Raw genomic sequence first — 24,249 nt, 5'->3', positions numbered from 1 at the left:
GAACACAACCACAAACACACGTCAGCTGAAAAACTGAAGTTACAGTAAAGTTGGTTTCAGGACATCGTCCGTTAGTGTCTGAAACAAACAAACTGAAAACCAGCAGATCAGATCTGACTGCTGCCCCCTGCTGGTAGGAGGAGTTACTTAATTAACAACATCTGAAGAACCAGGAGAGGAACCCGAACGGTTCCCTGAAGAACCAAATAAAACCGAGACAGAAACTTTTCACATCTGTTCACATTTTATCAAATCTGACAAATTTCTCCAGCATTGTCTCCGCTAACACAACAGCACCATCTTTTCATCTTATTTTTGTAGTTTTTCATGCTTGACTCTGGCTGATGTCGTGGAGACTTTCTGCATCTTGACATGACCTGAACTGTGAACGTATGTTTTGTCCTGAGGTGAAGCTACAGATGTTCTAGCTTCATGTCGCTATTAGCTCATTTTTCCCTGCAGATAAAACACAACGTCATGGGTTGCAACTCGTAAACATGAATCCCATCAAGACTTATTCCTCTGAATACTTCTGAAATCTCGAAATTGTTCTTTGGTGCTTCTGTTTTATTAGCGTCGCTGCTACGCTTTAACCACGACTTGGGTCATTCTGCTCTGAGGTTAATGAAAGTGAAACATCCTACTGAAAATAAAGACAATAATTTTTAAAAAGATGAGTGCATTGATACTGATTGACCCCCGGGCTACACACACCCCCATTTGAGAAGCACTGAGCTAACATGCTAGCAGGGTTAGCATTTAAAGCTGCAGGCTGTGTGTGTGTGTTTTTTTTTGTTTTTTGTGAGTTGGGAATTGAAAACTGGTCCCAACTTAGACTTTAATGATCCACAAGGGAAATTACTTGGGATCCGTCAGAGTCGTACGCCTCCAACATTTTCTCACATTTCTGTGACTGTGAAGAGTTTCACCAAAGAATCACGGAGAGGAAAGAAATGATCTAAACGAGACAAATAAAATGTCATAATCACCGCTTCTCTTTTAATGCCTTTAAACTACAGCCGGCCTCACAGCCAATCAGAAACAGTTTCATCCTGTGCCTCCATGTTTGTTTCCTGACGGATAATAAAACAGAAGACGTGCAGGACGACTCGATTCTTCACAAAGAAAAGGACCAGATCAATACGTAGGAACATGACATTTATAGTGACATCACATCCATCCGAACCCTCAAACTCTATGTTTCCCATCAGTTCAATGAAGGTTATTCAAACAAGATGGCTGACTGATTCTGGACACTGATTATTGGAGTTTACGGTCACTTTTCCTGCTTTACTCCACGTGACCGTCTCCTGTCACTTTTGGCTCCGCCCCCTCAGCCTTTTACTCTCGTTGGCTTTTCATTCACCATCTGGCTCCAAGGCCAACGAGGTCAAGCAATGAATCACTTCCTGATTGTGTGCCGGAGCCTATAACGAGTTAATGAGGTGCGTGGAGCGTACGTCCAATCAATCACTGCAGCTATTGATTGATGATCTATAGCCGGAGCTGCTTCGTCTCATCTGTCCTCGTCACAGCAGCTGCTTCCTGCTCATTAAGGCAGCACATGTCTCTGAGAGGGACATATATAATGAGGAGGACGACTGGGACGCTGAGAACGACGGATTCATTTCACACGGAGGTCCGACTTGTTTCAAAAGCCTCCGTCAATCAGGCGGCTTCAGTCTGTTTGTGTCGAGTGAAGGACGCGCAGATAAAGAAGCAGCTGAGACCTTGACGACAGAAACCAGCGGCGCCGCTTTCTGAGCCGAAGCCGAGCGGCTGATTTCACCGTGATTAGAGCAGATTTCTGTCACAGACACACGACCCCAGGATCCATGAGCTCAGACGGACGCTGTGGATTTTGTCACGTTCAGAAAGTTTGAAAACTTTCTTTGTTTCGAGACATGAACTCGTGAGCTGAGACGACTGAGCACAAACAGCTCGGCTTAAAGGGATGTTCTGTCTTTTCACAAGAAGAAATATCTACAGACGCAGCTGGAAGTCAAAGTGTTTTCACGCTGCAGCTTTAGAGACACATTTAATTGAATCAAGTGTAAATGAAATCACTCAGGTCACAGCTTCAACATGTGACCTGGAGACGAGCTGGAGCTTCAGGTCTGGCTGGAGCTCGGTGCCTCCGGTGCCTCCGGTGCCTCCGGTGCCTCGGTCCAGCAGCCGCTGTCAGAGGAAGTGGTGGTGTAGTCGGGTCAGGAGGTCTCACACAAACACACAGAGAGTCCATTCACTCGTTCATTCATTCATCCATCAGAGTAAATATCAGCTCTGTCGTCACTGTGAACATTCAGCTCAGTGTTCGCGGGATCCAACAAACAGCAGGAAGGAACTCCCATCATCAGAGATCAATAACCCACCGGAGAAAGACAAACAAGCCACGCTCACCTCAGAGAACCCGTGTCTCAGTCACATCGTGTTTGACTTCCCTCCCAGTCTAACCCTCGTTAACCTTGTTAACATTCGTGTGACGAGACGTTCTGAAACAAATACAGGAGACAAGCAGCAGCAGGATCACAGATGAGGATGAACCCAAACTAGTCCAGCTGGAGAGAGTCCAAGAAAATCTAATCAAAATAAGAAGAGATGTAAAAAGCACCCGAAAACAGAAAAAAACAGCAGCAAAAGAAGAAGAAGTTAAAGAAGAATCAGGTCTCACATAAACCAAGAAGAACCAGAAGTAGAACCAGAACCCAGTGTCTGTCCGTGCAGTGATGGAGGCTCATGTGATGTGGATGTTTGTAGGAGATCCATGGGGTCACTCAGGTCAGACAACAACAACAACAACAACAAACACTGAACGCTGCAACGTTCAGAAGAAGAGAAAAGTTTCCTGAAGACTAATCTTCCAGAGAGAGTCGAGAACACAAGGTCCAGTCGACTCTAAGTTAAGTTCAGATCAGCTGATGCTGAATATTATAAGATCGGTATCGGACTGGAGCACAAAGAAAGACTTGAACGGCACTTGTAATTAAAAAATGCAGTTCCTCTAACGGCCACTTGATGGTGACAGTCTGGAATTTAAATAAAGCTAATTTCTCCATTAGTAACTGTGCGAGGACGACTTCTTAGAACCATGATACACGTCTGTTGATCCAACTCTTAGGAAAGAAATACAGGAAAAAACAAATAACTGGGTGGAGGCGTCTCCACATCCTGTGGTGGACGGAGAAAAAACGTATCTTAGATGTTCTTGAAATGGAATAAAAAGTGAAAGAGGGATACAAACGTAACACCTGCTTTCAGTTTCCTCCTTTAACATAAATGAAATTTCTTTATCCAGTTTGCATATTTTTTTCCATTTCATTAAACTTCAACATTTTTTCTCATGTTTTTGAATCTAATTTAAACAGCTGGGGAAAAAAATAATACGGAGGCTTAAATTTAAGCCTAATTAAGGGGCGTGGCTGCTCACAGGTTGCTAGCTGTCTCCAGCTTTAACTCCACTCTGACCAAACCCACCACGAGTCATCTCCGTCCTCCTGAACGTCTCTGGAGGCTCAATATAAAACCATATGCTGATGACTCCAGTGTGTTTGTTTGTGTAAAGTGAAATGATGAGAGGTTGTGAGACACTCTCTGAGTTTGGAGTCTTTGGATCTTGTGGAAAGTTTTCAGCTGGAACCTTAATCAGTGGCTGCTTCACATCAGAGAATCCAACTTCACTGTTTTCATAGACGCTAAATTAAATCATCTGATAAGACCTGATTTATTCCGAGCAGAGAGAAAACGTCGACTCAAGCTCAACCAACTTTTAGACGTCTGGATTCAGGTCAGGGTTAAAAAATTAGGAAGTAGTTTGAGTGAATGCGTGTGATCTCATTAACGCTGTGAGGACGCTGAGGTCTCTCGGTTCTGCTTCCATGACGATTAAAGGCCCACATGGGAGGACAGACCCGGTTCTGACAGACAGTATTTCTGGGTGTTGCATCATCAGCTAACAGAGACTCATCCACAAATATTTTAACAACCAACAGCTCAGAGCGTCTTTAATGTTGGAGGCTGAACGGCTGCTGGGTTGATTCGACCGGTTTAACTTTCACTGCAGAAGACGTTCACTCAACAAAAAACTATCAACTCATGTTTATGTTCAGAACTGTCGATACTAATAGTGGAGCTAATGAAAATGCTAATGTCAACACCAGTGGTGATTCGAATGCTAACAAAGATTCTAATGCTAATGTCATTCCTAACAGTGATGCTAATGGTAACAGCTAGTTGGTTTCTGTGTATATAACCTGTTCTATGTTTCAAAATGTAAATTGTAGACACGACGTGAAATACCTGAGAAATATTAATAATCATGCTAGTAAAGTTCTAAATACTCCTCATCCACGTTTTACGGCTTTTGTGCGTAGCCTACTAGTAGATGTGTGGTCGAGGACACTCTTAAACGTTGCTTGTATTAGCTCTGAACCAGAACCACCAAATCTGGACCAGAGACCAGAGCTGGTGGGTGTGGAGTCAACAACATGATGAGGAAAAGAAGAACTGGATGTAGACACGAGGACACGGGAGATGTCACTAAATAAAAATGAATAAATAAATCATTGCCACTTGATGTGTGACACCGAGACAACGCCAGTGTTTTAATATTTATTTGTGGAGCCTGACGTTTCAAGTCAAGCCCACAAATAGGCCACGAGTCGATTTAATCCCCATTAAAACTGCCCCTGAAACACACACGGAGTCGGTAGATTAGGCCGCGTGCCTTCATTCAGTTAATCTGTGGAGTTAATCTGATGGTTGCAGCCGCAAACTGAGACGTTATAGAGCTGTAATCTGCAAATATGGAGCACTCAGTCCCGTCAGTAAGGCCGTCTTACCGAGGACGCTCCTAAAACAAGAGTTAACCCTTAGAGGCGCAGAACGTCTAAAACTCAAACTGGTTCTACTGCCTAGACCTGCTGCTGTTACATGTGATCTGTATGTTCATCCTGTGATAAACTCATCACTCGACTCAGTTCGTCCCCTGGACGTCAACATGGACCCTTTTATTAGAGGAAGTGTTCGTACCATAGACTGTATATAAAGATGTACAGAGGAACGGCTCCTCTAAAGTGAAATACATTTTTTTTTTAGTTATTAATTTGATGTTATAGAAATGGGATGTGACATGAAGGTGAAGACGTCCCGTTGGACCGTGAGAGCTGTAAATAGATATTTTTTAAAAATAAATTCAGTGTATAACCCAACATTTCCTTGTAGCTGGTGGAGGCGGAGCAGAGTCTGGAGGAAGAGTGGGCGGGGCATCAAGAGTCAAGAGTCGATCAAGAGCATCGATATTGTCAGATATTTGCTGAAGCAGAATCACTTCCCTCCGCTACAAAGTAGCTAAAGCTAAATTGTGGCTAAGGTTTACTAGCTAGCTAGCTACTAGTTAGCTAAGGAACAAAAATGACCAAAAATCCAAAAAGCATTTTATGAAAGATAATGCAGGGGCTACCGCTAACAAAAGCTAAAGGTTAGCAACAGAGACAGTCATGTCATGGAGGGTAACGCTAGTCATGACGTTGACAAAGACACTTTGCTCTGATTGGTTGGACGACTGTCCAGTAGATGGTTTCTATAGCGTCAGATAACTAAAATAATAATAATAATAATAATAATAATAATAATTAAAACATTCATCAACATTATATTAAGTACCAAAAAATGACAGAAAACATTGTTGAAATCCCCGCCCACTAACATGGAGGGGGTGGAGCTTCTTACCTATACTACAGCCAGACACCAGGGGGAGCTCCACCAGCTTTGACTTAATTTTAAAAGAGCTGTCACGTGTTTTGTTTTTTTTTACCCCCCAACAATGAGTCCAGATCTTATTTCTGTCGCCTGAGACTCACATCAGACCTGAACCCAGAGCTCAGAGGATGATTTAATGTCAGGGTGTTTCTAAGTCGGGGGTGTAACAGATGCCTCTGAATGAAGACAGCTGCAGCCCCCCCCCCCCGCACACACACTCCTCTTTCTATGTTTGTGAGGACTTTCCATTGACAAAACATGACACAGTCCATAAGAACGAGCCCAGCACCAGAGACCAGGACCCAGATAAAACCCAGAGCTGTGACCTTCAGTGTTTATTCAGGACCGAAGAGAAAATAAAATAATGAAATAAAACGACTGGAAATGTTTCCTGTTGGAGAACAAGCGTTGAATGTGAAGCACAGTTTAGATGAGTCTGTACAAACACAACCAGACAAACTGGTTCATCAGGATTCTCTGAATATCACAATATGACACGAAGGAGACGAGGACATGAGGACACGAGGACACGAGGACATGAGGACACGAGGCCACGAGGACATGAGGACACGAGGACATGAGGACACGAGGACATGAGGCCTAAACGTTATAAACACTATAAAGAGTCTAAAGACCAGAGACTAAAGACAGAGTCAGAGGAAGAGACGGCACCAGGAGAGGAAATGGAAACAGAGACACTAATAACAGTTCATTGTCTTTAACAGGAGGAACTTCCTGGTTCATTTAACACAGCAGGACACACAATAACACACAATAACACACACTAACACACAATAACACATACTGACACACACTGACACACAATAACACACAATAACACACAATACCACACACTGACACACAATAACACACACTGACACACAATAACACACAATAACACACAATAACACACACTAACACACAATAACACATACTGACACACAATAACACACAATACCACACACTGACACACAATAACACACACTGACACACACTGACACACAATAACACACAATAACACATACTGACACACAATAACACACACTGACACACACTGACACACAATAACACACACTGACACACAATAACACACACTGACACACAATAACACACACTGACACACACTGACACACAATAACAACACAACACAATAATAACCTGTAAGTAACGACAACTCTTTTAGTCCACATGTCGTATATTTGACACCAGAGTTGTAAACAGAGGTTGTGGAGAAATGGAGCTGCTGTTCGTCTGCACTGTTAGCATCATGGTACCTAGCATCAGCACTGTTAGCATCATGGTACCTAGCATCAGCAGCGTTAGCATCAGCAGCGTTAGCATCATGGTACCTAGCATCAGCAGCATTAGCATCAGCAGCATTAGCATCAGCAGCGTTAGCATGGTGGTGTCAGGACCGCCCCCCCCCATAAAGCTGAGCTCTGATTGGTCAGGACCAGGGAGTCCAGGTCCCTTCAGACCCAGCTCCTAAAAGCATCAACAGATATTAAAGAGTTTCATCAGAGCCGCTGACGCGTTTGTCCCTCTGGGCTTCCTGTAGCGGACGGACGCCGGCGCCTGATTGGTCGGCGGCGCTGTCAGTCAGCCAGAGGCGAAGGAGAAGATCAATGAGTCTCCCGGTTCAGTCGGTGTGTGGATTTCTGCTGACTGGTTCTGAGCGACTGTTTCTGGCTTCACTCGGCTTCAAAGAGAATTTCTTATCACAGCCAATTACAAACACACACACTGCGCTGTTGGTTTAGCCACGGTTCTGAGGTCCACCGCTGCTCGTCGCCATGGTTACCTCCATCGTCTCCATGCAAACCTCGACCGTCGCAGGGACACGCCTCACTTTCACCGCAGAGACGTTCATCCTGCAGGAGGATCAGCTCCTTGACTCCAGAGACGTCCTCATTTCACAACTTTAAGTCTGACGGTTAAAACTTTTTCTTTTTCACAAGCAACGTTCCAGAAAAACCTCGAGCCAAAGGGTTTCGTTCATGTTCCTGTCAACTGTATATAAATATGGACACCACGTGTCCTCCATAGACCGTATATAAATATGGACTAAACACGTCTCCTCCATAGACTGTATATAAATATGGACTAAACACGTCTCTACATAGACTGTATATAAATATGGACACCACGTGTCCTCCATAGACCGTATATAAATATGGACTAAACACGTCTCCTCCATAGACTGTATATAAATATGGACCAAACACTAATTGGCCGAACTGACGCCATTTTCATGGGGATATGGGCATTGTAAGTTCCAGACTCACGATGCCCCGCCCATATTCCTCCAGACTCACGATGCCCCGCCCACACTTCCTTTAATCAATCCTGCGCTCTGCTCCACCTCCACCAGCTACAAGGAGATGTTGAATCATACACTGAACTTGTTTTTGTGAATAGTTCTTACAACCCTCACGGTCTCACGGGGCCTCTTCACAGAGCCGTTGGCATGACAACCAGTGGTCCGTGTTATGTCACATCCTGTTTCTAAAGCGCCAAATAAGGAACCAAAACTACCTAAAACGATAGAAACTATTATTTAAATTTGACGTGTATCTTAGCATTGTAGTTTGGCCCAAGTCCCGCCCACTAACATGGAGGGGGCGGAGCTTATGTCCTATGCTGCAGCCTCCAGCCACCAGGGGGAGCTCTACTAGCTTTGGCTTCACTTTATAGGAGCTGTATCAAAGCTGAAGGTTGGTTTATGTTTGAGAATCAACAGACTGATAAAACATGACTGATGTTAAAAGCTGCAGCGTCACGAGTCAACGCCAGAAACAACTGATCCGATCTTAAACAAACAGCGACCGGATGAGTCACCTCCTCCTCTCTAGTTATTCTGGAGAGTCTACCACCTTTTAAACAGAAGGACTAGTTCAGTGGGAGCTGCAGGGGCGTGGCTCCGGTTCCTGTCCAGAGAACCTCCACCAGGAACCAACAGATGAACTGAGAGACGAGACAAACTTCTTCTCTGGTTTCATTTTGCTTCTTTGTTAACTACAGAGACGCCAGAGTCCATAAAGATTCAGCTCAAGTTTCCAGGAAATTAACAGCAAAATAAAACGTTTTACTGTGTGTGTGTTAGTGTGTGTGTGTTAGTGTGTTAATGTGTGTGTGTTAATGTGTTAATGTGTGTGTGTTGCCTCCACAGGGAACGATTGAGAGAAACCAGCTTCTTTATGGATTATTAATATCACCTCCAGCTACAAAACACCGACTGAGTGTGTGATCCAACACACACACACACATGGGAGGAGGGGTGAGTGTGGGGGAGGATCGGGGGAGTTGGAGGAGGATTGGGAGGGTGTGGTGGTGGGTGGGGGCTCAGCAGTTGGTGCGATCAAGGACGTTGCATTCAGCTGTGTTTGTGAGTTCTCGTTTTTATGAAGTTGTGGGGGCTGATTTGTTGCGGAACACAAAACCTGCTGGGCCCCCGACAACTTTCTGACAATTAAAACCCACAAAGAAAATAAAGGAGCAGCAAATATTTAATGGTGGTTTTGCATCAGACGTTTCAGTAGATGAAGAAAAACACAAGGCCTTTGCACAAAAGCGCGACTCGGCCTTAAATTGTGTGTTTTTTAAATGGAGTTTGGCATAATATTTCCAGCACAGTTTTTATCCGTGTACTGATCTGGTCACAGTCCAGTTAGCGTCAGCAGCTAAAGGATGCATGACGTCCATTGAGGGTCCCCATCAAGACAAAACCCCCAGTGTGTGTGTGTGTCTGTGTGAATGTATAATCGGATGCCCCGCCCTAATCTGGGATCAACAAAAGACCCCAACACCCTCCTGTCGTCTATGTGAAACTGTGGTTTGTTTCAACTTGTCACCCTCAAACACACACTGATACACACACTGATACACACACTGATACACACACTGATACACACACTGATACACGCACTGATACACACACTAAAATACACACACTTCACAAAAACATCAACAAGACATCAAACGCACCTGCAGACGGGACAATGTCTTAAATTTCACTAAAACTGAATGGACCCTGGTTTGTCTGTTTCTGTAGTAAAATAAACTGATTTTATGAATTAAAACCTAAATTATCATCAGAGACGAAGATGAAACATAAATAGAATCAGAAGCTGATAGAATAGAGTCTTTCTCCAACTCTCTTCCACTGAAATATCTGAATATGAAACTAATTAGTTTCCTTTGACCTGTCACTAATTAATTCCTTTAATTAACGAGCGGCTAACGACGCTAACAGCCACGTAGCACAGAACATTACTGGAAATCTACCTGGTTTAGCTTTAGCACAAACACACCATGAGCTGTTAGCATCACCATTAGCGTCACCACCACAATTACCACTAGTGTCGCTATTAGCACCAACATTAGCATAGCCACCATCCAGGCTCTGAGCAATAACTTCTTCCATTAGGTTTATTAGGTACGCCACTTTATTAGGTACGCCACTTTATTAGGTACGCCACTTTATTAGGTACGCCATTTTTTTGGATAGTAACAACAGTTGAGCAGTAAATCTGCACTTCGTGAAGTTTGTGGTGTTCAGCTTTACTTTAAAACAATGTGCACACACAGTAACACACACAGTAACACGCGCGCACACACACACACACACACATCGGTGTGTCATTGTGGTTGAGATCAGCAGCAGGCGGCTCAGAGTCTCTGAGGAATCAAACCTGCAACTCTTTCATCTGCAGGAACAGACGAAGACACAGCAACACACACAGTAACACAGTAACACACAGTAACACACAGTAACACACACAGCAACACACACAGCAACACACACAGCAACACACACAGTAACACACAGTAACACACACAGTAACACACAGTAACACACAGTGACACACACAGTAACACACACAGTAACACACAGTGACACACACAGTAACACACAGTAACACACACAGTAACACACACAGTAACACACAGTAACACACACTAAAACACAGTAACACACACAGTAACACACACTAAAACACAGTAACACACACAGTAACACACAGTAACACACACAGTAACACACACAGTAACACACACTAAAACACAGTAACACACACAGAAACACACACAGTAACACACAGTGACACACACAGTAACACACAGTAACACACACAGTAACACACACAGTAACACACAGTAACACACACTAAAACACAGTAACACACACAGTAACACACACTAAAACACAGTAACACACACAGTAACACACAGTAACACACACAGTAACACACACAGTAACACACACTAAAACACAGTAACACACACAGAAACACACTGTGTTAAACATCTTCCTTAAATAAAATCAATAAATCAATTTTTTTTATATTGGATTCAGAATGAACACATGAGCTGATCCATTCTTCATGTTCAGGTTAGAACAGAACAGAACAGAACAGAACAGAACAGAACAGAACAGAACAGAATAGAATAGAATAGAATAGAATAGAATAGAATAGAATAGAATAGAATAGAACAGAACAGAACAGAACAGAACAGAACAGAACAGAATAGAATAGAATAGAATAGAATAGAATAGAATAGAACAGAACAGAACAGAACAGAACAGAACAGAATAGAATAGAATAGAATAGATCAGTTTCAGGTTGTGTTGAACTTGTTTTCTTCCTTCTTGTGACCAAAGACAAAAATGTCCACGTCAAAAAAACTGTAACAAAAACTGATAAATATTTGATTTGTTATTTTTGTTTCTTCTTTTTTTTCTGCATGAATCTCTTAAAGACCAGGACCAGGACCAGGACCAGGACCAGGACCAGGACCAGGACCAATAATGAACCAATGACTCAATGAACCAGTTGTGATTAATATAAACAGACGTTGTGTTGACTTCAGAGGATCTGAATCTGAATCTGGTGTGAGTGTAAACCTGCAGATTAGACACATTAACGAGGTGTGTGTTAATGTGTGTTAATGTGTGTTAATGTGTGTGTGTGTGTGTGCGTGTTAGTGTGTGTGGATTAGAGGTGATTAAACTCTAATCTCAGACTAAATCCTTCAGATTAGTCAAATGGACGCTTCAGTTAAATAATCTTCATCTCGCTGATGATGACGATGATGTCACTGACCACACAGGTCACATGACCTGCTGGTCACTGGGTTTCTGGGTCAAAGGCCGTTCACCAGGTCTCATTAAGAAAACTGTGAATTCTGTTCAAACTAATTAACGCGACAACAACAACAACAAGAACCAATCAGCTTCCAGCGTTTCAGCCCCAGAAAGACAAATACCAGACTAAGAACAGAACAAGATAGAGACCAGGACCAGGACCAGAACCAGAACCAGAACCAGAACCAGAACCAGAGCTAGGACTAAGACCGGGACAACTCATCTTCATCTTTCATCTCAGACTCAAATAACTGTGAAAACATGTTTGAGTCTTAAATAAAGTTTCAATCTGAACCATGTTTTTATGATGAAAATGAAGATGAAGAAGCTCGACATTAAAGCAGAAATACACAAATTAGACTCATGAGACGAGGCTGAGACAGACCAGGACCAGAGCTAGGACCGGGACCAGGACAGGGACCAGGACAGGGACCAGGACCAGGACCAGGACCAGAGCTAGGACTAAGACCGGGACGGTGACGGGGACGGGGACAGGGACCAGGAACAAGAACGGGACCAGGACCAGGACCAGGACCAGGACCAGGACCAGGACCAGGACCGGGACCAGGACCGGTCCGCTTCCTGCCACTGTGTTCATATTCTTATTGTTTACGGTCTCCGAGGTCACGTGTATTCATCATGTTGTGGGGACAAAAGGAAGTCAATCTGCGGTCCTCTGAAGTCATGTGTGTGTGTGTGTGTGTGTGTGTGTGTGTGTGTGTGTGTGTGTTGGAATGCCAGCTATTCAGCTGCGGGCAGAGCCGTGCCGTGCCGGGGCAGGCTAGGGGTACATCTGAAGTCCTCTTTCACTGTAATACCGACTCCCCAACACCACCCCCACCCCCACCCACCAACCAACCAACCAGACTCCGTGAAAAAACAATCTACTTTTAACCTGCGCCGCACCGCTCGGTTTTTAATGGCTGTGTGAAGAAAACTCAGCAAAACCGAAGCTAAACGTTGAGCTGTGCTAAAAGTTTCTGCGCCGAATTAAAGAGCGTCCGACCTTCATCCTGGACCCGCATTCAGCCGCTTGTCTCGGCTCAAGTGTTAAATCAGAAAAAACGGAAACCTTTAAAAGTGTCTGATTCCGTAACGGAGTCTGGCGCGTCGCTGTCAGACACGCCTGGCTCGGGCTCCTTCCTTCCTTCGGGGAAACTTGGGAGCGGAGAAAAGGAGCCGACGGCAGCCGGGTCACACTCACCTGAGCTCGGGGACTCCTCCGCGGTCCGACCCGGGTCCGAGGAGCCCGACAAACTTCCACAAATCCACGGAGGCTCCAGCAGAGACCCGGAGCAGAAAGATCCGCACCGAGAGCCGCACAACAGGTCTGACAGAGACCCCGCCCCAGCCCGCTCCGCGCTGACGCTCTGCGGGATTAGAGCCGACAACCTGCTGGAAGGGACTGCTCCCTTCATTCATTCATCCAGCCATCAAGTCCTGGTCCGCTCTCATTGTTCTGGTTCTGAACTTTACACCTGAACCCATAACCAGCAACAAGACCCGGACCAAAACCAGGACTAAGACCAGGACCCAGACCAGGACTAGACCCAAGAACAGAACTAAGACCAGGACCCGGACCAGGACTAGACCCAACAACAGAACTAAGATCAGGACCAGGACTAGGAACAAGACCAGGATCCCAGCCTAGAACGGGAACAGGACTAGAACCCGGATAAGGACAAAAAAACGGGACCTAAGCAGGGACTAAGAATAGGATCAGGACTAGAACCAAGAACAGAACTAAGAACAGGATCAGGACTAGAACCAAGAACAGAACTAAGAACAGGACCAGGACTAGGACTAGACCCAAGAACAGAACTAAGATCAGGACCAGGACTAGAACCAAAACCAGAACTAAGACCAGGACCAGGACTAGGAACAAGACCAGGATCCCAGCCTAGGACGGGAACAGGACCAGGACTAGAACCCGGATAAGGACAAAAAAACGGGACCTAAGCAGGGACTAAGAACAGGATCAGGACTAGAACCAAGAACAGAACTAAGATCAGGACCAGGACTAGAACCAAGACCAGAACTAAGAACAGGACTTAGACCAGGACCAGGACCTTATGTCCTTAGTTCTTTGACTACATGTGATTGGTTGATTAATTATTTGATTGATTTTTCTCCTGCAGGTCATGAACCAGGTGACTTTACCTTTGGATCAGCTGATGATCAGTAACAAAGATCAGCTGATTGAACAGGAAGTGACTGATCCCACATGAAGGAGGAGACTGAACGTGATCAATGCTGAACATTTTATTTTCAAATAACCTTCAATACATCTTCATCATCATCATCATCATCATCATCATCATCATCATCTTCATCATCTTCATCATCTTCGTCTTCAGTCTAACCTGATGAACCTGATATGCAGCAGTTTATTGATCCACTGATCAGCTGATTGATCAGATTTATTGATTACATCATAAAACTGATTTATTTTCTATCAAATTATACAAACAGTCAAAGATTTAAATGGCACCTTTTAAAAACACCTGGTCACATGACCTCTGATCCTTCCAGCCGCTTCCTGTTTGTCAGTCAGCTGATAAACTTTAAAAATCTGCCACTCTGATTGGTCGAACGCTGGAAGTGAAGGATGTGAAGGAGAAAGAGGAGGAAAAGAAGTTACGTTAAAACCGATGTTTTAACCCGAAACGATCCAACCAATCAGAGCGGGACAGGAAGTGATGTGTAAAAAGCAGCCAGCCAATCACAGCAGCTCTGACTTCAAAACAGGAAGTGTTCAACACCTTAGAGACGTCACAGTTTAGTCTGATAGGACGGGGAGTCGTCAGTCGTCCCCCTCCCTGTCCCCCAGGAGGACGCACAGCTCGGCCAGTCTCTGCTGCATCTTGGGGATCCCTGACAGCTGGTTCTCCAGACGCTGCTTCTCCTCCTGAGGGACGGAGACAGAGGTTAGTGGACGTCCCGTCTTCTTCTGTCCATCACCTTCGTCCTCAAAGAGGAGGAGGAGGAGGCTGGTTGCCGTGGTAACCTCAGCCTGTCCCCTCAGAGACTCACCTGCAGAGACAGACGGGTGGACGCGTCCAGAGGCTCGAAGCTCCACCCCCCCTCTCCATCGAACTGCAGCAGGTGAGAGTGGTACTTCCTACCAGAGAAGAAGAAGAAGGAGACGACACGTCTCTTTATTTCTGTCGCACATTTAACAGAACAAACCTGGACCTGAACAAACCTCCTCAGACCGTAAACTTTAAACTTTGCAGAGATGTTATTACATTATGTTTCCCAGCTGTTAACCAATAAACACATAAACAGTATCTAATGTGAACGTTTCTTTTGACTTGCTGCTCTTTGTTTTGTCCACTTTTAAAATCCTATGGTCATTTTTAAATATAAGACACGTTGATATTTCATGGGACCTAAACCGGAGCAGAGGAACCAGGATGTTGGAGACGTCCTGAGGAGAAACCAGAGGCTCAGCGCTCTGCTGCCCCCTGCTGGCCGCACACTGGAGTCACATGACTGAGCCAGGGGACCAATCAGGAGTCAGGGGACCAGGTACTGACCATAGGGAGGGTCTGTGGGTGATGGACAGCAGAGCTATCCCAGCATCCTTTGCAGCCTGGAAGATGTTTCCCTCCACGTCGATGCTGACGGCGCTGGTGCACTCATCGAGGAGGGCGTAGCGAGGACTGGCCGAGGGACAGAGAGAGAGAGGGGGGGGGGGGTTAGGGGGCGGGGTCTGGTGCGTCGGCATGGTAACGAGAACCAGGAAGTAAAGGAGTTACCGGTGGTAGAACATACGAGCCATCCCCATCCTCTGCTTCTCTCCTCCAGACAGGACGTCCTTCCAGTCACTGACAGACTCCCACCCTGGACACAGAGACAGAGACACTAGACCTGGACCTGGACCTGGACCTGGACCTGGACCTGGATCTGGACCTGGATCTGGTCCTGGACCTGGACCTGGACCTGGACCTGAACCTGGACCCGGACAGGCTCCTGGTCTAAACACAGACTGACCTCCTTCGCGGTCCAGGATGTAGAGCAGGTGGACGGTGCGCAGGATCTCCTCCAGATCTGAATCCGTGAGCCCCTTCTGGACCATCTCCTCCACAGAGTCCGGATAGATGACCTGGTCTCTGAGGGTCCCCTCTGACATGTAGGGCCTGGGGCGGAGCCAGATTACTGAGAGTTAAAGGGGGCGGGGGTCTATTATCTGTAGTAGCAGATAGTAGGTACCTCTGGGGGATGTAGAACATGTGCTGTGGTTCTGGACGGTACAGGACTCCCCCGTAGACGGGCCAGAGTCCACTGAGGATCCTGAACAGGGAGCTCTTCCCACATCCGTTGGGACCCGTGATCAAAACATTCATCCCGTCGTCCACCTGAGACACAGGTCACATGACACGGGTCAGAGGTCAGAGGTCAGAGGTCTCACTCAGCGAACAAACATAACTTCGTTATTTCCAGGAATAAGACACAAAGTTTCTATCGATTTATATCATCAGTGCAGTTTAACGTGGACGAGAAACTGTAAATATGATTCAGATAAGAAGTGAATCCACTAACAGCTCCGGGTTCTGGTCTTCGTTACCTGGATGTTGAGGCTGGAAACCACCACGTCTCCAGTCGGCGTGATGATCGGAAGGTTCTCACAGCGAATCCCCTTCTCCACACTGACCACCTGACCTGCACCAACACCACAAACAACATGGAGCAGGTACAGTCGTCCAAACACATGGCGGTGCTCTGGCCCCGCCCCCTTTCATCAACCAGGAAGTACCTGGCGAGGACTTGGTGTTGTCATGATATTAAGTTCTGAAAGTTTTCTTTAATCCTGTCTGGTTTTCCTCCTTTGACGATGTGATTGGCTCCTCCCTCAGTTGTCTCACCTGTGTCTCGTTAACCTCGTTATGCAAACTAGGGGCGGCCAGGTATCCCAGAATGCATTTCAAGTTCTCAACTAACAGCTATCAGCTAACAGCTATCAGCTAACAGCAATCAGTCAACAGCTAACAGCTATCAGTCAAAAGCTAACAGCTATCAGCTATCAGTCAACAGCTATCAGCTAACAGCAATCAGTCAACAGCTAACAGCTAACAGCTAACAGCTATCAGTCGAAAGCTAACAGCTATCAGCTATCAGTCAAAAGCTAACAGCTATCAGTCAACAGCTAACAGCTATCAGCTATCAGTCAACAGCTAACATCTATCAGCTAACAGCTATCAGTCAACAGCTAACATCTATCAGCTATCAGCTATCAGTCAAAAGCTAACAGCTATCAGTCAACAGCTATCAGCTAACAGCTATCAGCTAACAGCTATCCGTCAACAGCTAACATCTAACAACACTGTGGACTCACCTCTGATCTCCAGGGGACCACAGACTCTCTGTCCATGCTGAACCACTTCTCCTCCTCCTCCTCCTCCTCCTGCTCCTCCTCCTTCTCCTCCTGCTCCTGCTCCTCCTGCTCCTCCTGCTCCTCCTGCTGCTCCTGTCGTCAGCTCCTCGTCTCTGTCTGCAGAGCGACGGTAAATTCCTCGATTCACGTCTTCAAACACGTCGAACATCTCAGAGACCCGGGCGGTGTAGCCGGCTAGCTCCGTCACCTGAGACAACGAGGAGTAAGAGTCAGGAGGAGGAGGAGGAGGAGGAGGAAGAGGAGGAGGAGGAGGAGGAAGAGGAGGAGGAGGAGGAGGAGGAGGAGGAGGAAGAGGAGGAGGAGGAGGAGGAGGAGGAAGAGGAAGCGGCGCACCTCCTTGTAGGAGCTCATGATGCGCTCTACAGCGTCGGCGCCGGCGTTGAGGAGGTTCCTGGCCGTGGTGAAGGCCTGAGTCCGCTCACTCACCAGCTCCTCCTCCTTCATCAACATGGCCGCCTGCTTCACCTCCTCCGAGTCTGAACACAGCAGGAGTCAAAGGTCACGGCTGCTCTCACACGCTAATTCATCCATTCATTCATCCATTCATTCATTCATTCATCCATTCATTCATTCATTCATCCATTCATCCATTCATTCATTCATCCATCCATTCATTCATTCATTCATTCAATCAACAGGGATCATGCACTACGGCCCTTTAAAGGACAAGGAACCGTATCTGGTAACTTAAGCACATTTTAGATTAGTTCCCTGTACGTTAGTTCCCTGTACGTTAGTTGTTGGTTCCCCGTACGTTGGTTCCCCGTGCGTTAGTTCCCCGTGCGTTAGTTCCCCGTACGTTGGTTCCCTGTGCGTTAGTTGTTGGTTCCCCGTACGTTAGTTCCCTGTACGTTAGTTGTTGGTTCCCCGTACGTTGGTTCCCCGTGCGTTAGTTCCCCGTGCGTTAGTTCCCCGTACGTTAGTTCCCTGTACGTTAGTTGTTGGTTCCCCGTATGTTAGTTCCCTGTACATTAGTTCCCCGTAGATTACTTCCCCGTACGTTGGTTCCCCGTACGTTGGTTCCCCGTGCGTTAGTTCCCCGTGCGTTGGTTCCCCGTGCGTTGGTTCCCTGTGCTCACCGTGCTCAGAGTACCCGGTGGCCGTGATGATGGGCACCGCCACCATCACCAGGCCGGACGCGCTCCACACGTACTTCATGAGGAACTGCTCCAACATCACGTACCACAGACGCTTCAGCAGAATCTGGTGGATCTGAGACGACAGAGACGTGTAGCTCCTCTGCAGCTGGGACATCTCCACCTGCGAATCACACACAGCCACCACGTCAGAGGACACGTCAGAGGACACGGCAGAGGACATGTCAGAGCCAGGCGTGTCCACCAGGGGGCGTGTACCTTGTGTCCTCCGTAGAAGGCGATCTCCTCCGAGTTGGTGATGATCCGTGAGTGCATGTACCTCAGGTCTCCTTTCCTCTTGGCCTCCTCCGCCACCAGCTTCCCGAAGCGAGGAGAGCAGGAGCGCAGGACTTTAGCCGTGAGCGCCACCACCAGGCCGGCGATGGCAGACGGCCACGTGGTGTTAGCTCCTGCAGGAGGACATGCACAACAACAACACAACAACACAACACACGGTCAGTCATGGCTCACTGAGCAGGGAACCTGCAGAGAGCGGCCGTTGCCTTTGGAATGAGCCGTGCGCAGCAGCGTGTAGCAGGTCACCACCACGTCCAGGATGGGTTTGGTCAGGTTAGAGTACAGGTGAGCGACGGACGCGGAGAACATCACGATGTCCTCCGTCAGGGACTGGTCAGGGTTGGACAGACGTCCGTCCATGTTGCTGACGCGGTAGTAGGTCTGGAGACACGGAGACACGGAGACATGAGACATGGAGACGTGAGACATGAGACATTAGACATGGAGACACGGAGACAGAAGGACACGAGACATGAGACATGAGACATGGAGACAGAGACATGAGACATGAGACATGAGACACAGAGACATGAGACATGGAGACACAGAGACATGAGACACAGAGACATGAGACACCGAGACATGGAGACAGGGAGACACAGAGACACAGAGACATGGAGACACCGAGACACAGAGACATGAGCGTCCATGAGGACAGTGGTGCCCCGACAGATGCAGACAGAGCCCATTGAGACAGAAGAGAAAATGAAGCACAGTAACATAGGAGACATGGAGCTGACACAGAGACACAGAGACATGAGACACGGAGACACAGAGACACAGACACATTGAGACAGAGAGACATGAGACACAGAGACATGGAGACACAGAGACATGAGACACGGAGACACAGAGACACAGAGACACAGAGACACAGAGACATGAGCGTCCTCCCTCTCCTCAGTGAGTGCAATTAACAGGTGTATTGACCCGTCTACTCGATGGCAGACAACAGTGTCCCCTTATGAGGACAACAGGTCTAAATGAAGGCTAAGCTAACATTAGCCGTGTTACTTGGTAGCTGAAGTAGAACTCTCTAGATGCTAAGCTAACGTTAGCCGTGTTACTTGGTAGCTGAAGTAGAACTCTCTAGATGCTAAGCTAACGTTAGCCGTGGTACCTGGTTGTTGAAGTAGAGCTCTCTAGATGCTAAGCTAACGTTAGCCACAGTACCTGGTAGCTGAAGTAGAACTCTCTAGATGCTAAGCTAACGTTAGCCGTGGTACCTGGTTGCTGAAGTAGAGCTCTCTAGATGCTAAGCTAACGTTAGCCGTGGTACCTGGTTGGTGAAGTAGAGCTCTCTAGATGCTAAACTAGCGTTAGCCGTGATACCTGGTTGGTGAAGTAGAGCTCTCTAGATGCTAAGCTAGCGTTAGCCGTGGAACCTGGTTGCTGAAGTAGAGCTCTCTAGATGCTAAGCTAACGTTAGCCATGGTACCTGGTTGGTGAAGTAGAGCTCTCTAGATGCTAAGCTAACGTTAGCCGTGGAACCTGGTTAGTGAAGTAGAGCTCTCTAGATGCTAAGCTAGCGTTAGCCATGGTACCTGGTTGGTGAAGTAGAGCTCTCTAGATGCTAAGCTAGCGTTAGCCGTGGTACCTGGTTGGTGAAGTAGAGCTGGTAGGCGTGGCTAGCGTTAGCCGTAGTACCTGGTTGGTGAAGTAGAGCTGGTAGGCGTGGCTAGCGTTAGCCGTAGTACCTGGTTGGTGAAGTAGAGCTGGTAGGCGTGGCTAACCAGGCGTCCTCTGAAGCTCAGGGCTAGTTGTCCCTCCAGGAACCTGATGGCGCTGTTGATGAACGTCGCAGGAACGGCAACGAGGAGCCACTTAGAAAGTTGGAGCACAAACGCACGAGGATCTTTCTGGACAATGCAGCGCACGATCACACCTGAGAGACAGGTTAGAGACAGACAGGTTAGAGACAGACAGGTAGAGACAGGTTAGAGACAGGTTAGAGACAGACAGGTAGAGACAGACAGGTAGAGACAGACAGGTTGAGACAGGTTAGAGACAGACAGGTTAGAGACAGGTAGAGACAGGTTAGAGACAGGCAGGTAGAGACAGACAGGTTAGAGACAGGTTAGAGACAGACAGGTTAGAGACAGGTTAGAGACAGGTAGAGACAGGTTAGAGACAGACGGGTAGAGACAGACAGGTAGAGACAGGTTAGAGACAGACAGGTAGAGACAGACAGGTAGAGACAGACAGGTTAGAGACAGGTTAGAGACAGACAGGTTAGAGACAGGTTAGAGACAGGTTAGAGACAGGTAGAGACAGGTTAGAGACAGACGGGTAGAGACAGACAGGTTAGAGACAGGTTAGAGACAGACAGGTTAGAGACAGGTAGAGACAGGTAGAGACAGGTTAGAGACAGACAGGTTAGAGACAGGTTAGAGACAGACAGGTTAGAGACAGGTAGAGACAGGTAGAGACAGGTTAGAGACAGACAGGTTAGAGACATGTTAGAGACAGACAGGTTAGAGACAGACAGGTAGAGACAGACAGGTAGAGACAGGTTAGAGACAGACAGGTTAGAGACAGACAGGTAGAGACAGGTAGAGACAGACAGGTGGACAGTACCGTCCAGAGAGGCCACGTAGATGGACAGGAAGGTCCTGGACATCAGGGTGAGAGAGTGGAGGACGAGCAAACCGATCTCTCGACTCAGTAACCGTGGAAACAAGAGCTTCAATAGGCGAGACAGACGGAGGACGAACTCCTTGTTCACGGACGGAGACCTGAGGACAGAGGACAGAGGGACAGAGGGACAGGTCCATCTGTTACCTGGAGACAAGTGGACAGGTGGACATGATGACACTCAGCTCACCTGCGCTCACTCTTCTTCTTCTTCTTCTCTCCACTGTCACTGACCACACCCACTGGTAGGTTAGCCCCACCCACTGGCAGGTTAGCTCCACCCACCTGTTTACCTGCTGCCCTCCTCTGAAAAACAAGCACACCCTCAGAGACCAGTGTTTACAGGTGTGTGTGTGTGTACAGGTGTGTGTCTCACCTGTAGCCTCCTCCAGACGTAGGGGGACAGTTTCTTGACAGCGTAGGCCGTCACTAAGATGGCCGCCAGCTTCCTGAGTCTGGAGCTCCGCCTCAGCTGAGCCGGCAGCTTCTGATAGGTCAGCTGCATGGTAACGGCCGACAGGTGACCAATCAGAGCTCAGGACCAGGTGTCACGGGAGGAGGAGTCCACACAGAACCACTGTGGTCGTTGTCAAGGAGACGCCATCGTGAGCTAAGGGTCTGACCCTCCACCTGAACCCAGAGACAGAACACAGAGGCACTTAGAGGGAGAACCAGGACCCAGAGTCAGGTCCACAGAACCTTTCATGACTGATCCGATCTGATAGAACCAGGAGGAACCAGCTGATAGAACCAGGAGGAACCAGGAGGAACCAGCTGATAGAACCAGAAGGAACCAGAAGGAACCAGCTGATAGAACCAGGAGGAACCAGCTGATAGAACCAGAAGGAACCAGAAGGAACCAGCTGATAGAACCAGGAGGAACCGGCTGATAGAAAGAGAAGGAACCAGGAGGAACCAGCTGATAGAACCAGAAGGAACCAGCTGATAGAACCAGGAGGAACCAGAAGGAACCAGCTGATAGAACCAGGAGGAACGAGCTGATAGAACTCATCGTACACGATTTACCGTCAAAAAACATCCTCACGATAAGAATTTTCCATCTTATGATAAATGTGATAGATGCAAGTTGATGACACAGAACGTAGAACCGACGTGACGTTCTACACGTACTTGAAATACTCAATGTCCTAGATGTACTAGAACATGTAGACGTTCTACACGTTCTAGCCGTACTCAGTGTATATGAAGTACTCTACAGTACTCAACGTTCTAGAACATCTAAATGTTCTAGATGTTCTAGACGTACTCAACGTACTAGACGTCCAAGACATAATTGAAGTACTCAATGTTCTAGACGCACTACACGTCCTAGATGTTCTAGATGTACTTGAAGTACTCAGCATCCTAGACATACTCTACGTACTAGATGTCCTAGACGTACTAGGACATGTTCTAGACGTACTAGGACATGTTCTAGACGCACTCTACATCTAGACATTCTAAACGTTCTAGACGTTCTAGACTCCGCCTCCTCTCAGCCGTAGCTCACCTGTAATGATCTAATAATCTAATGTTTAGAGTAGAAGAACCAGTCTGGAGGAAGATCTAAACGAGGTTCCTCATCAGTAACATGGAACCGGTTCAGAGAACAGAACAAACAAATGTCTAAGAACAGTAACACAACACACCACCTGAACAACAACCAGGAGAACATCCAGAACCACATGAGACACATCCTCAGGGAAATAAAGAAATAAGCTCAGTCCGTTCAGTACGAGGACCGAAGCCAGAGATAGAACGATAGAACCAGATGGATCTGAGGACGGAACGCAGACACAGTTGAACATGTAGTTAGAATGTTCTGTTGTGGTTTTTATCGTTATTTATTGTTCTGGTCACATCAGCGTCACTAATAATACGAAGCTTCACACACTGGACCCAAGAAACAGGAACCACATGAGTTCCCCTGAAACTCCGGTTCTTTAGAGTCTCGGTTCTTTAGGCCCGAGGACCCCAGACCTCAGTGAAGGATGCTGGGAAATGAAGTTTATATAGGACATATTACTGTCAAATACTGATCAGCTGTTAATGTTCACATTAATATTGCTGTTATTTATAAAGTTAATAGAGACTCTCACAGGCAGCTGGACGGGGCTGGGTTCTGCTCCAGTCTCTGGGTTCTGGTCCAGTCTCTGGTTCTCGGGTCTGGTCTCTGGTCTCGGATCCGGGCTCCGGGCCCTGGTCTGTGGGTGACCTGTTGATCCCTCTCTCTCTCGGCCTGAAGGCTCCGGTGCGTTAGCTCCGGGTCCGTTAGCTTATAACGGTGTAATAACTACCGGGAGGTTACCGGGGGGTTACCGGGAGGTTACCGGAGCCCGCTGCTGTCCGGTCCCCGCCGTACGGAGCCTGTTGCCCCGCAGAGCTGTACCCTTAACCCGGCGATGACCCGCAGAGGACCCGCGGGGAGCTAATAGAAGCTAAATGCTAACAGGAACTTTGTAGTTCCTCTGATCTCAACGTGAAACTCTTCCTCCTCCTCTTCCGTGTTCTCCTCCTCTCTCTCCGGACTCTTCCCGGGACTCTTCCCCTCGTTCCACCGCCCGGTTCCGCTGCTGCTCCGCCGGATGGACTTTAACCGGAGCTCCGCAAACTTCAGCCTGTGTTTACCTGGAGGAGGGGCCGCGTCCCAATCCGGAGCCCCGGCCTCCTACGCCTCCTCCCCGGCCTCCTACGCCTCCTCCCCGGCCTCCTCCCCGGCCTCCTACGCCTCCTCCCCGGCCTCCTACACCCCCACTACCTCCTCACCCCGACCGCGGCACCTAGAACCAGAACCAGAACCAGAACGAGGACCTTTATCCTAAAACCGAACCAGTTTTTTTTTTTACTTTTTATTTGAACATTTTCCACTGAAGGTAAAATAA

General features: G+C 47.3%; 2 protein-coding genes across 4 annotated transcripts in view; both read right to left on the bottom strand.

Moving 5' to 3' along the window:
• The window catches only part of plxnb3 (plexin B3), a 51,159-nt gene extending 37,797 nt beyond the window's left edge, over positions 1 to 13,362 (bottom strand). The window contains exon 1 of one of the 2 annotated variants that reach the window (XM_047585584.1): positions 13,107 to 13,362. The gene's annotated coding sequence lies outside the window, so the exon portion shown is untranslated. The remainder of the gene's footprint in view (positions 1 to 13,106) is intronic. The other variant, XM_047585575.1, reaches the window with a different exon arrangement.
• A 787-nt stretch (positions 13,363 to 14,149) lies between these two features.
• On the bottom strand, positions 14,150 to 24,084 carry abcd1 (ATP-binding cassette, sub-family D (ALD), member 1). Of its 2 annotated transcripts, none has more exons than XM_047586060.1 (17): positions 23,467 to 24,084; positions 21,744 to 21,997; positions 21,558 to 21,673; positions 21,311 to 21,468; positions 20,431 to 20,618; positions 18,940 to 19,114; positions 18,656 to 18,846; positions 18,380 to 18,560; positions 17,634 to 17,776; positions 17,241 to 17,487; positions 16,473 to 16,567; positions 16,118 to 16,263; positions 15,860 to 16,044; positions 15,664 to 15,805; positions 15,442 to 15,567; positions 14,936 to 15,023; positions 14,150 to 14,810 (listed from the first exon to the last, which is right to left on the bottom strand). In XM_047586060.1, exons 2-17 carry the CDS (start codon positions 21,870 to 21,872, stop codon positions 14,706 to 14,708), a joined length of 2,415 nt encoding a protein of 804 aa, XP_047442016.1. In that variant the 5' UTR covers positions 21,873 to 21,997; positions 23,467 to 24,084; the 3' UTR covers positions 14,150 to 14,705. The 2 variants fall into 2 exon arrangements, with proteins under 2 accessions (XP_047442016.1, XP_047442024.1); XM_047586068.1 differs by having other exon boundaries at positions 15,664 to 15,748; positions 15,899 to 16,044; positions 23,467 to 24,076.
• Between the last annotated feature and the right edge of the window lie 165 nt (positions 24,085 to 24,249).

The sequence above is a fragment of the Mugil cephalus genome, chromosome 1 (genome assembly GCF_022458985.1).
Source record: "Mugil cephalus isolate CIBA_MC_2020 chromosome 1, CIBA_Mcephalus_1.1, whole genome shotgun sequence".
In the NCBI taxonomy this organism is placed as follows: domain Eukaryota; kingdom Metazoa; phylum Chordata; class Actinopteri; order Mugiliformes; family Mugilidae; genus Mugil; species Mugil cephalus.
Note: the sequence above shows the minus strand (reverse complement) of the source record. Positions and strands in the feature narration are given on the sequence as shown.

Excerpts from the sequence above, each read along its gene's own strand:
- abcd1 (XM_047586060.1), bottom strand. The coding sequence starts at position 21,872 with ATGCAGCTGACCTATCAGAAGCTGCCGGCTCAGCTGAGGCGGAGCTCC. Across the intron at positions 15,024-15,441 it reads ACCCACAGACCCTCCCTATG|GAAGTACCACTCTCACCTGC; the intron begins GTCAGTACCTGG and ends CTTCTCTGGTAG. Across the intron at positions 14,811-14,935 it reads CCACCCGTCTGTCTCTGCAG|GAGGAGAAGCAGCGTCTGGA; the intron begins GTGAGTCTCTGA and ends TCCGTCCCTCAG.